The sequence below is a fragment of the Mesoplodon densirostris genome, chromosome 17 (genome assembly GCF_025265405.1).
Source record: "Mesoplodon densirostris isolate mMesDen1 chromosome 17, mMesDen1 primary haplotype, whole genome shotgun sequence".
Classification (NCBI taxonomy): Eukaryota; Metazoa; Chordata; class Mammalia; order Artiodactyla; family Ziphiidae; genus Mesoplodon; species Mesoplodon densirostris.
In genome coordinates, this window is record NC_082677.1 from 1,301,283 (window position 1) to 1,314,563 (window position 13,281).

The 13,281-nt window shown below is 37.4% G+C and overlaps 1 protein-coding gene across 4 annotated transcripts in view; it reads right to left on the reverse strand.

Moving 5' to 3' along the window:
- Nucleotides 1–13,281, reverse strand: part of ZDHHC20 (zinc finger DHHC-type palmitoyltransferase 20) — a 74,142-nt gene that overhangs the window by 43,033 nt on the left and 17,828 nt on the right. For 3 of the 4 annotated variants that reach the window (XM_060079847.1, XM_060079846.1, XM_060079848.1), the window contains exon 2: nucleotides 3,214–3,240. In XM_060079847.1, the coding sequence (XP_059935830.1) occupies nucleotides 3,214–3,240 (27 nt within the window). Of the gene's footprint in view, nucleotides 1–3,213; nucleotides 3,241–3,950; nucleotides 4,063–13,281 lie in introns of all 4 variants that reach the window. The other variant, XM_060079849.1, reaches the window with a different exon arrangement.

The following is a 13,281-nucleotide window of genomic DNA, read 5'->3' on the forward strand; positions in this document are numbered from 1 at the left end:
TACTTTTCCTTATGTTTTCACATAAAAATAATGATACAAAATTGACAACTTGCTGGACCCTGGCATTTTCTTCTGCAATTATACTGGTCCATGCCTGGTCTAACAGAACAGAACCCTGAGACACACAGATGACTGATGCAGGAAGCCAGGGCTCGATGACCCTCACAACGCACGGCTGGCTAATCAGCACGGAGCACGTACTTCAACTTCTAGCTCCTAAAATCTCTTTCAAAGTAGACTTCTCATTCTTTTCACCGCTAGTGCAATAGTTCTTACATTGTTGCTCATCTCATTTGGGTCACTGCACAAGCCAATGGGCGCCCTTGCCTTCCAGTCTCTTGCTTCCAATCCATCTCAGTGGCCAGCGTAAAATATGTGGCTCACCGTTTCTTATCCCCGTTGACTATGAAATTCCTGGGAAATAGCTCCATCTACATGACAAATGAATGCATTCTCTAAAACTCTGGAACTTCCTAGTAACTATATTTATTTTAACTATAGCTACTCAAGTCAGCCCTTCCACCTACTGCAAGTCTACTAGAAGACATATAACGTTACCTTATTTCTAGCCCTCACAATGGTCTCGTGGGTATTCTTTCAGTTTACAAATGTGAAATCGAAGGCTCAGAGAATTTAATATTTTCCCCAGTGTTACTTACTTACTAAATGATAAAGCCAGAATTCAAACCCATATATGCTTGATAAACACCCAAGGTCTTTCTCACTGTGTCATATCTAAACTAATTTTCCTCCACTTTTAAAATTATTATCTAGTGGTCACATCCTACTTCAGAGATAACATCTGGTGCCAAGATGAAGCCCTAACCACAACTTCCTTCTATTCTCAAATATGCTTTCTTTTCACTTTCACAAAAACTGATTGTCATCCTCATTGAAAATTGTGGTTTCGCAAAATCTGCATTCTCTATCATTCCAGCTCCCTCTAGGCTAAGCCCCATGGTCTAACCAATGGATTCAACAGCGTCCCTTCATTTGTTTCTCCTTTGGAAAAACAGGCTGGAGCTCAGTCTCCTGTTACACCAGCACTGAAGCCATTTATCAAGTCTGCAATTTTACCTTCACCTAGCTCATTTCACTTGTTTATATTATCGTCTTTTGCCCCCATATTCAATCAAGTTTGTCAATCCTCATCTATGTATTATTGCATAACTTGGTTACTTTAACTTTAAACTTCTTAATCATTGAGTTACTTACAACTAAGGCTAGAATATAGAACAATAAATATACTGTAACATTTTTTAAACATTTAATATTTTTTTAGAATATTTTTGCTCTCCATAAGAACAAAAGCACATGGTTTTTGCCTTAAAAAATCTTAACCTTCAGTTAAAGAAAGAAAAGATAAAATAAATCTCTTAGTATATTGCCTGGAATATAGTAAGCACTTAATAGACGGTAGTTATCAAATTATAATATAAATATTAACAGGAAATATTGTTTTTAAATAAGTTCAAATTAGTGTGATTACTAATAATCCCATATATATGCTATAAACTATTGGTTAGAAGTAATACTTAAAGTAAAAGCTTAACTCATCAAATTAAATCAAAGTTCAAAGAAAACCTGAACCTATAAATCAAAAAGTCTGACTCGGGGGCTTCCATGGTGGCGCAGTGGTTGAGAGTCCGCCTGCCGATGCAGGGGACACGGGTTCGTGCCCCGATCCCGGAAGATCCCACATGCCGCGGAGCGGCTGGGCCCGCGAGCCATGGCCGCGGAGCCTGTGTGTCCGGAGCCTGTGCTCCGCAACGGGAGAGGCCACAGCAGTGAGAGGCCCGCGTACAGCAAAAAAAAAAAAAAAAAAAAAAAGTCTGACTCGGGCTTCCCTGGTGGTGCAGTGGTTGGGAGTCCGCCTGCCGGTGTTGGGGGCGTGGGTTCGTGCCCCGGTCCGGGGGATCCCGCGTGCCGCAGAGCGGCTGGGCCCGTGGGCTGTGGCTGTTGGGCCTGCGTGTCCGGAGCCTGTGCTCCGCGACAGGAGGGGCCGCAGTGGTGAGGGGCCCGTGTGCCGCAAGGAGAAAAAAAAAAAAAAAAAAGAAAAAAAAAGTCTGACTCAAAAATCACCTGTAACTGAATTAAGAAACAAACAAATAAGCAGACAAAAAACTTTACTGAAAGACTCTCTGAAAGACATGGGGAAAGTAGTCCCAAGAAATAATGATCCAAGTTAAAAGTTCTTTTATAACAGCTTCAGAAATTCTCTGCTTTCTATATCTGTGCTTTCAACACACAGGAAACAGTTTTGATTTTAAGCAAGAAAAACAAGCCTACCAAGATTGAGTCTATATTTGTTCTGTTACTGAGAAATTAGATCCAAAGTCAACTTGAGATTTACATGCTTAACACCTTCTATTTTCAACAATAAGAATATTTATTAAGAATTTCTAGGGACTTCCCTTGCGGTCCAGTGGATAGGACTCAGTGCTTCCTCTGCAGGGGGCACGGGTTCAATCTCTGGTCCGGGAACTAAGATCCTGCAAACTATGCAGCTCGGCCAAAAAAACAACCACCACCACAAAAAAAGTTTCTAACTATTCAACTGTTTTAGAAATCCTCTGGATTTTCATATCTCAAATCAAATTTTATTTTTGAAATTTGATCTCAAAGGACTTAAAATTTTCTTTTATCTCAATAAAATTTTGAGTAATGATTTTTCTCTCCAGACACTGTCTCTTTGACTAGTCATTAAAACTTTAATTCCATTTCAAAATGAACTAGTAATATAATTTACAAATTCAGAGTCTGGTTACTTAATTAAATGACTATGAGTAGTAAAGTACTATTTTAAACAAATGCATAAACAAGAGAACCACCAATAAAATTCAGACATCATGAAACACCTCCTCCTCAAACTTAGCTAGAACTGGTATTAAAAATCTTTGAACCACTACTATAAAGAGTTCTAAAGAATATACAAGGCAAAAATATGTATATAAATACATCAAAGAAGTTTGGGTACTAGATGCCTTACAAAATAATCAATTTACATAAATAACACAAATGAGAATATACTGAATGTATAAAAATAAATCTAATAACACATCTCCTTTTAATCACTTAAGCTTTAAGAATATATATCTTCTTTCTGGAAACCAAAACACACACAGTCATCACTAAATAACAAGTATATGGGTTGTAATTAAGATACCATAAGTAGTCTACTTAACTTGAGAGTGAAAGTTAAAAGTGCCTTACCGTTTTCTCCATTTCCAGAAAGTGTAACTAAAATAGAAGAAAACACAGTGAATATATTTTAAACACTTGTATGTAAACTTTATTTCAGGTTGACTATTCACCTTAATATCGTTTTCATAAACATAAAATTTAGTTATAAAATGTAAACAATAATGCAAATTCAGAATTGCACACTCAAAAACCATGGAAACACTAAAATTCAAATTCTTCTTTACCATAAACATTGCAATCACACTAAAATTTTTCTTCAGACCTTTGTTAATTTTAAGTGTATCAATATGGTTATAGTTATGTTTTCTTTAGCTCTTAATGCTGCCTACAGAATGAGGAGAACTCTCCTCTATGGCACTCATATGGCACTTAATTAAGTAGTCTGTGATGTAACTTACCAAACTTTTTGTAAAAGCTACACACAAAACACACTGTTATTTTTCCACAGGGAAAAAGAAAAAAGAGGAACTTATCCTGTGATTTTTAGAGCACTTTTCTTCCTAGTTTGTAACCCTGGGAACTGCTCCTTATTCCTCCGCTCTGGATCGTCCAGTGGCCTCTGGGTCCTGTTGATTCTACCACCTAAGTCTCTTCACTTCCGCCTCCCCCTCCCATTTCTCCCATTGCCTTGTTTTAGGACCTTCTCAAATGCCATAGCTTAAAGCAACTCTACTCGCAGTTTAACACATCCTCACCACCAGCAAATCTGAAGATGGAATACTCTTCAACACCCACCCGTCACTTACAGAAAAAAGTCCACAGTCTTCAGAGTAGCAAACACCGTAGGCCCTCTGTGATCTACAATCTGTCCGCCTCTCCAGTCTCTTGTCATTTGCCCACACCCACGGTCTAGTTATCCTGGAAAAAACTGCAGTTTCCTAAACACATCAAAGCTGTTTCCCACACTGTTGCCTCCCCCATTCACCCTCCAAGACCCGGTGTGTACATCCCTCCTTGGCAAAGCCTTCCTGAGTCCCACTCTGGGCAGAGCGGGTCCCTCCTGTATTTCAAGGCTGCGCACCCCTCCATCCTACCGTATACCACCTCATGCTTCGCAATTACTTGTTGACATGTCTGTCTCACCCTGCTGGACTGCGTTAGTGTGGAGTCATGTCTTAGAACAATAACAACCCTAACAGTTATCACTAGTTCCCACTTACAGATAAATAAACTAAGACTCAAAATAATTAAAGGACGTCCCTGAGGTCACAGAGCTAGTACATGCTGTGTAGATAAGATCTGAACTCAAGGGCTTCCCTGGTGGTGCAGTGGTTAAGAATCCGCCTGCCAATGCAGGGGACACAGGTTCAAGCCCTGGTCCAGGAAGATCCCACGTGCCGCGGAGCAACTAAGCCCGTGAGCCACAACTATTGAGCCTTCGTGCCACAACGACTGAAGCCCATGCTCCGCAACAAGGGAAGCCATCGCAATGAGAAGCCCACACACCGCAACGAAGAGTAGCCCCCCCTCGCTGCAACTAGAGAAATCCCGTGCACAGCAATGAAGAGCCAACACAGCCAAAAATAAATAAGTAAAATTAATTTTTTTAAAAATCTGAACTCAAGTCTACTTGGACTTGTATTCTTTCCTGGAGTGTGTTTCATTTTATTCAGTATTTTAGTTCCAAAGCCTGGCACACAGCAACAATGCTTAAGAAATGTTTATTAATTCAATATCCATTTTTGACTAAAATCTCTTGATAAAATAGGAGTATCTGGATACTTCCTTAATAAACTAAAATATATCTATCTCAATCCCCAAACCAACATAATTTAATGAGAAAACACAATAGAAGTATTCCCACTAAAGCCAGGAACATAACAAGCAGGTTCATGATCATTACTTTTTTTTTTTTTTTTTAAACATTGTTTCAGAGAGGCATAAGGTTTTTTCCAGCCCATCTTAGGTCATTCAGCTATGGTCTGGGGTAGTTAAACCCTGGGCTGGTCCCCTCTGGCCTCACAAAGCATTTCCCCTTTATGCTAGTGTACACTACTAAAAATTTAATTTTCATTACGTGCCATGATATGAAATGATTGGGAAGCACTACAATAGCCACACAATTATAAAAGAGAAATAAAGTAATTGTATAGAAACTGAAAAGAAGACATATGTATCACTACTTGTAGATTATATGACTACATTTTTTATACTCAAAGAAAACCAACTGAAAAACTATTATAAGAGGTGATAGTGTACAAAAACTGATATACAGAAATCAGTAGATTCCCAATATACACGTAATCATTATGTAGAAGTTATAATAAAAGAAAGTTCTATTTAAAAGCCACCTAAAAAAATAGGGCCTCCCTGGTGGCGCAGTGGTTGAGAGTCCGCCTGCCGATGCAGGGGACACGGGTTCGTGCCCCGATCCCGGAGGATCCCACATGCCGCGGAGCGGCTGGGCCCGCGAGCCATGGCCGCGGGGCCTGTGTGTCCGGAGCCTGTGCTCCGCAACGGGAGAGGCCACAGCAGTGAGAGGCCCGCGTACAGCAAAAAAAAAAAAAAAAAAAAAAAAAAAAATAATGTTCCTAGGAATAAATGTAAGAATTGAGCAAGATCTATACAAAAAGAAACATTTTGATGTCTCCGAGGGACACTGATAAAAATCTGAACAAGTGGAAAGGCTTATATTCTTACATAGAAGAGTCATTATTAAAATGACAATTCTCCTGAGGTTATTCTTATAAATTTAGTGTCATCTCAATAAAAGTACTTTTATTTTTTAAGCAGTCAGATTCCAAAGTTCATTTGTGGAAAAATAAACTTACATGATGAAGTAGGAAAATTCTGAAAGAGATGAATAATGAAGTAGGTCTAGTCAAGTCAGATCCTAGAGCACAGTATTTTAAAAATATTACAAATGCCCCAATTATTAAAACACTTGTACCGGCTCATGAATAAATAGATCTCTGGAACAGAACAGAAAGCTCCCAAATGGAACCAAATGCATATTCACGATATGATAAACACGGGATTTCAAATCAGTGTGGACAGAGCCAGTAAACAGCATCAGAATACATGGGAGGCCATGTTGAAAAAAGGTACCACTGAGATTCACAACACAGGTCAGGATAAATCCCAAATGTATCAAAGATTTAAATGCAAAAAATAAAAATAAAAACAAAATAATGTGTGTACAACATGAAACAAGGGAAATTTTAAAATATATACACTTTTGGAGCTGAGTAGGTATTTCAGAGTATGACACAGAACACAGAAGCCATAGGAAAATATTGATATATTTGACTGCATAGAAGTAAAAATAAACGCTCGAAAAAAATCACTACAAGACAACAAGAAACTAGGAAAAAATATTCACAATTCTTACTATGGACTAAAAACTAATTTCTCTGTTTAAAGAGTAGCTACAAATCAATAAGAGTTTGTTTTAAACAACCCACTTTTTCACAGAAAAGGAAATACAAACATCTCAAACATAAAAAAGATGGTCAACCTCATTCGTAACAGAAATCCAAAGTAAAACTACATGAAGATACCATTTTTAGTAATCATATTAGTAAAGATCAAAAGTTGATAACATACTGTGTGATCACACTTGTCAGAGCAGAGTTCTGATTTAAATTGCATCTGGCTAACAGTTTCTCGTGGCTGCCTCTTCCAACTTTCCACTAAGACAGCACGCAACTACAGGAAACAACAAAATTGTTCCATACCAAAAACAAAGCTAGACAAACCAAGAATGACCAGAACTACTTCGTCAAGAGGGCTTTCCTGACCACAGGAGTGGGGTAAATAAATCTCCTTAGCATACGTTCCCACAGCACTATATAATTCCCTTATCCTAACACTCCTGACACTGGTATGTAATCACTAGTTTCTAATCTGTAGTTCCTTCCAGATTTTTCTTGGAGGAAGGGACACGACAGAGTCACCAATGCCTGGCACAGGGTGGAGTGGAACCAGCCCTCAGGATCTGTTAGCTGCCCCTCCGACTACACAAAGGATAGTTAGGGACAACGAGCACTGGGTCGTCTGCAGAGCCTCTGGGCTCACAGAGGGATATTCCGTTTTCTGAGGATCCCAATATAGTTTTAAACATTCTTTTGATGATAAAGTCAGAACTATAAAAAACATTACACACACTAATGGTTCCATGTGCCTTGTAAAGGTATGATGAATGTCCTTCTTTCCATCATGTCAGTGACGATGTATCTCATTTGCAGATAGTATTCATCTAACTTTCAGTTTCTCTGTGGACCCGAGAGCTGGCCACATGCTCTTCTCTGCTTAACTGCCCCCTTTTCTCACCAACTCCCCACTAAGTGAGACTGAAAAGTCCCAGACACTCTCACTTTACCACCATCCTTTGCATCTACTGTGGCCATGTGATACAGTTTTGGCTAATGGCTACATCTTTGGAAAAGGAAAAGTTATGGTGGAAAAAGCTTTTTCTTCCTTGACAAGTGAGAAGCATGTGAGGAGAAAGCCATATTACTGCCTTCATCCTGTTTTTGCTTTGCATACTTACAATGTAAGGATGTGCTGACAATCTGTAATTGCCAACGTTCAACCTTGAGGGAAGAATATTTGCTGGATACAGGATTCTGGGTTGACAGTTCTTTTCATTTAACACTTGAAAAACGCCAGGGCACTTCCTTTTGGCCTCCACAGTTTCTGATGAAAAACCTGCTGTTGTTCTAACTTTCCCCCATAGGTAAGGTAAGCTTTTGTCACTGTTTTCAAGATTTTATCTGTCTTTAGTTTTCGCAAGTTTAGTTATGATGTGTCTTGGCATGGACTTCTTTATCTTGTTTAGCATTCACTCAGCTTCTAGAACCTGTAGGTTTACGTCTTTCATCACATTTGCAAAAATCTAATCTATTATTCCTTCAAGTACTTTTTCGGCCACACTCTCATTCTTCCCTCCTTCTGGAATTCTGATGACACATAGTTTAGATGTTTTTTTTAATAGTTTCACAAGTCCCTGATGATCTATTCATTTTTATTTCTCAGTTTAACTTCTTCTGTTGTTCACACTGGGTAATTTTTATTCCAACTTTAAGTTCACTGATTCTTTCCTCTGCCCTCTCCATTCTGCTACTGAGCAGACTTTTATGAGTTTTTTAATTTGGCTATCGTATTTTTCAGTTCTAAAATTTCCAGTTCTAAAGATGGGTCTTCTCTACATCTTTGCCAACCGAAGGTCTCACAGACTTTCTCATATGTTCACTTCTATAAGGTTTATAGGTTTTACATTTAGGTCTGTAATAGATTTTAAATGCTGATTAAAAAAAATATGGTATGAAGTGAGGATTGAGGTTAATTTTTTTGCCTAGAGATGGACAATAGTTCCAATATCGTTAGCCAACAAAACTATACTTTCTCTACTGAGTTACCTTGGATCGTCTCATGAAAATTAATCAGCTATATTTGTAAGGGTTTATTTCTGAAGTCTCTAGCCTGCCCCATTGATCTATAGTCCACTCCTACTCTAACACCACCCTGACTTGATTCCAAGCAGCTTTAGAAAATCCTGAAATCAGACAGTATGACCCCTCCAGCTTCTTTTTCTAAAGTGTTTTGGCTATTTTAGGTCCTTTGCATTTCCATATAAATTTTAAGCTCATCTTTGATTAAAAAAAAAAGCCTGCTGGGATTTTTGGCTGGTATTGTATTGACTCTATAGATCACTTTAGAAAGAACTGATATCCTTATAATATTGTCTTCCATTCCATGATCACAGCATATCTCTTCACTTTAGATTTTACCTGATCAATACACAAACCTTGCACATATTTTGTTAGATTTATCCCTTTTATTTAATTTGTTGATGCAATTATAAATCAGCATTTTAAAAATTGAGGTATAGTTGATTTACAATATTATATGTTTCAGGTGTACAACATAATGATTCACAATTTTTAAAGATTATACTCCATTTATAGTTACTATAAAACATTGGCTATATTCCCTGTGCTGTACAATATATCCTTGTAGCTTATTTTATAGTCATTTGTACCTCTTAATCCTCCATCAGTTGTTACCCCTCCTCCCTTCCCTCTCCCCACTGGTAACCTCTAGTTTGTTCTCCTATATCTGTGAGTCTGTTTCTTTTTTGTTATACTGACTAGTTTTTTTTTTTTTTTTAGATTCCCCATATAAGGAATAATATATAGTATCTTCCTCTAACTTATTTCACTAAGCATAATATCTTCCAGTTCCATCCATGTTGTTGCAAATGGCAAAATTTCCTTATTTTTCATGATGAAGTGGTATTCCATTGTAATATATATACCACATCTTCTTTATCCATTCATCTGTTGATGGACACTTAAGTTGCTTCCATATCTTGGCTATTGTGAGTAATACTGCTATGAACACTGGGGTGCATGTATCTTTCCAAATTAGTGTTTTCATTTTCTTAGAATATATACCCAGGAGTAGAACTGCTGGATCATATGGTAGTTCTATTTTTAATTTTTGAGGACCCTCCATACTGTTTTCCACAGTGTCTGCACCAATTTCCATTCCCACCAACAGTGTACAGGGTCCCCCTTTTCTCCACATCCTTGCCAATATTTGTCATTTGTGGTCTTTTTGATGATACACATTCTGACAAGTGTGAGGTGATATCTCACTGTGGTTTTGATCTGCATTTCTCTAATGATTAGCAATGTTGAGAATCTTTTCATGTGCCCATTTTTTAATGGGCTCATTCTGCCCATTTTTTAATCAGGTTTTTTTTTTTGATGTTGAGTTGTATGAGCTATTTATATATTTTGGATATTAACCCCTTATTGGTCATATCATTTGTAAATATTTCCTGCCATGCAGTAGCTTGTCTCTTCATTTTATCAATGGTTTCCATTGCTGTCCAAAAGTTGTAAGTTTAATTAGTTCCCCTCCTTCCTTTTTTTTGGCCATACCTCGCAGCATGCAGGATCTTAGTTCCCTGACCAGGGATCTAACCTGCACCCACTGCAGTGGAAGCGCAGAGTCTTAACCACTGGACCACCAGGAAAGTCCCCTAATTAGGTCCCATTTGTTTATGTTTGCTTTTATTTTCTTTGCCTTAGGAGATAGATCCAAAAAAATACTGACACAATTTATGTCAAAGAGTGTTCTGCCTATGTTTTCTTCTAGAAGTTTTATGGTTTGAGGTCTTACATTTAGATCTTTCATCCATTTTGAGTTTATCTTTGTACATGGTGCGAGAAAATGTTTTAATTTCATTCTTTCACATGTAGCTGTCCAGTTTTTTCAGCACCACTTTTGAAGAGACTGTCTTTTCCCCATTATATATTCTTACCCCCTTTGTCATAGGTTAATTAACAATAAGTGAGTGGGTTTATTTATGGGCTCTCTATCCTGTTCTGTTGATCTATGTGTCTGTTTTTGTGCCATACCATAGTTTTGATTACCGTAGCTTTGTAGTATAGTCTGAAGTCAGGGAGCGTAATTCCTCCAGCTCTGTTCTTTCTCAAGATTGTTTTGGCTATTTGGGGTCTTTTGTGTCTCCACACAAATTTTAAACTTATTTGTTCTAGTCCTATGAAAAATGCCCTTGGTACTTTGATAGGGATTGCACTAAATCCGTAGATTGCCTGGGTAGTATGGTCATTTTAACAATATTAATTCTTTCAATCCATGAAAATAATACATCTTTCCATCTGTTTGTGTCATCTTCAATTGCTTTCATCAGTATCTCATAGTTTTCTGAGTACAGATCTTTTATCTTCTTAGGAAGGTTTATTCCTAGGTTTTTTTTTTTTTTTTTTTTGATGCGATGGTAAATGCAAGTTTCCTTAATTTCTCTTCCTGTTAGTTTGTTGTTACTATATAGAAATGCAACAGATTTCTGATATTTGTTTTGTATCCTGCAACTTTACCAAATTCATTGATGAGCTTTAGTAGTTTCTTTGCTGGGGTCTTTAGGATTTTCTATGTATAGTACCATGTAGTCTGAAAACAGTGACAGTTTTACTCTTACTTTCCTATTTGGGTGCCTTTTATTTCTTTTTCTTCTCTGACTGCTGTGGCTAGAACTTCCTATACTATGTTTAATAAAAATCATGAGAGTGGCATTCTTGTCTTGTTCCTGACCTTAGAGGAATGATTTCAGCTTTTCATTGTTGCGTATGATATTAGCTGTGGGATTATCATATATGGCCTTTATTATGTTGAGGTAAGTTCCCTCTATACCCACTTTCTGGAGAGTTTTTATCACAAATGGATGTTGGATTTTGTCAAAAGCTTTTTCTGCATCTGTTGAGATGATCATATGGTTTTTATTCTTCAATTTGTTAATATCATGTATCACACTGATTTGTGGATACTGATCTATCCTTGCATCCCTGGAATAAACCCCACTTGATCATGGTAAATGATCCTTTTAATGTATTGTTGAATTTGACTTGCTAATATTTTGTTGAGGATTTTTCCATCTATGTCCATCAGCGATACTGGCCTGTGATTTTCCTTTTTTGTGATATCTTTGTCTGGTTTTGGTATCAGGGTGATGATACTGGCCTCACAGAATGAGTTCAGAAGCACTCCATCCTCTGCAGTTTTTTAGAATAGTTTGAGAAGGATAGGTATTAAGTCTTCTCAAATTTGGTAGAATTCACCTGTGAGGCCATCTGGTCATGGACGTTTGTTTGTTGGGGATTTCTTTTATTACTGATTCAATTTCATTACTGGTAATTGGCCTGTTCATATTTTCCATTTCTTCTTGGTTCAGCCTTGGGAGATTGTACACTTCTAGTAATCTGTCTACTTCTTCTAGGTTATCCACTTTATTGGCATATTGTTGTTCGTAATAATCTGCTATGATCTCCTTTATTTCTGTGGTGTCAGTTTTAACTTCTTTTTAATTTCTGATTTTATTGATTCAGGCCCTTTTTTTCTTATGAGTCTGGCTAAAGGTTTGTCAATTTTAAAAAATATTTTCAAAGAACCAGCTCTTTGTTTCATTGACCTGTTCTATTTTCTTAAGTGTCTAATTCATTTATTTCTGCTCTGATTTTTTACTTCTTTCCTTCTACTAACTTTGGGTTTTGTTCTTGTTTTTCTCATCCTTTCTCATAAGGTTAAGTTGCTTATTTGAGATGTTTCTTGTTTCCTGAGGTAGGCTTTTATCACTATGAATTTCCCCCTTACAACTGCTGTTGCTGCAGCCCATAGATTGTGGATCGCTGTGGGCTCGTTTTCATTTGTCTCCATATTTCTTTTTGATTTTTTCAGTGATCAATTGGTTGTTTAGTAGCATATTTTCTAGCCTCCACTTGTTTCTGTTTTTGCAGTTTTTTTCTTGTAGTTGATTTCTAGTCTCATAGTATTGTGGTCAGATAAGATGCCTGATATTATTTCAATCAATGAGACCATTAGTATTGCCTGTAATATGATTATTGAAAGGTTTAAATAACTTGTTGCATATATGCTCTACATTCTCTAATAGCGGTACCATATATACTTTGTTAGAGCACATAACCATTACAAATTATATTTTTCTCTTCCTTAAACCCTCCTCACTTAGGTCTATAAGAACACACGTACGTGACTGATGTTCCCATCATAGTTTAAGGTGCGGTCTCTGTAGTCATTTGGGTTGTCTAAAAGCTCATCCTCATTCTCTAGCAAACTGGTTTTGTTGTAGATACAATTCAAGTTGTTCTGTTTATATGCAGTGATCTGGGGGAGACTCAAAAATAATAAACCGTTACCATCATCTTCCCAGAATCCCAAAAGACAGTGACTTTTTGACGAGAGGAGGCCAGATGTCTTGTGAAATGTGCTACATTCTGAACTTGTTTCTTTTTGGTGTCCTTCACTTCTTCGTCTACCCCAACCTCCTCCTCCTCCTACCATTCCATTCAAAGTCTAATGTCTTGAGTATAATTTGAGGGAGCAGGGGGAAGAGGATGGACAAGAATACTCATCTGGGCACTGTATAGTATTTAAGGAGATACTCAGGAGACACATTATTTAAGTTTGTCACTATCAGTGATGCTACGTTTGGGCCGTTTGGTAAGGTAGTGACCACCAAATGTCTCCTTTGTAAAGGTCCACTTTTCACTTTGACAATCACGAAATCTTTTGTGGAGTAAAACATTA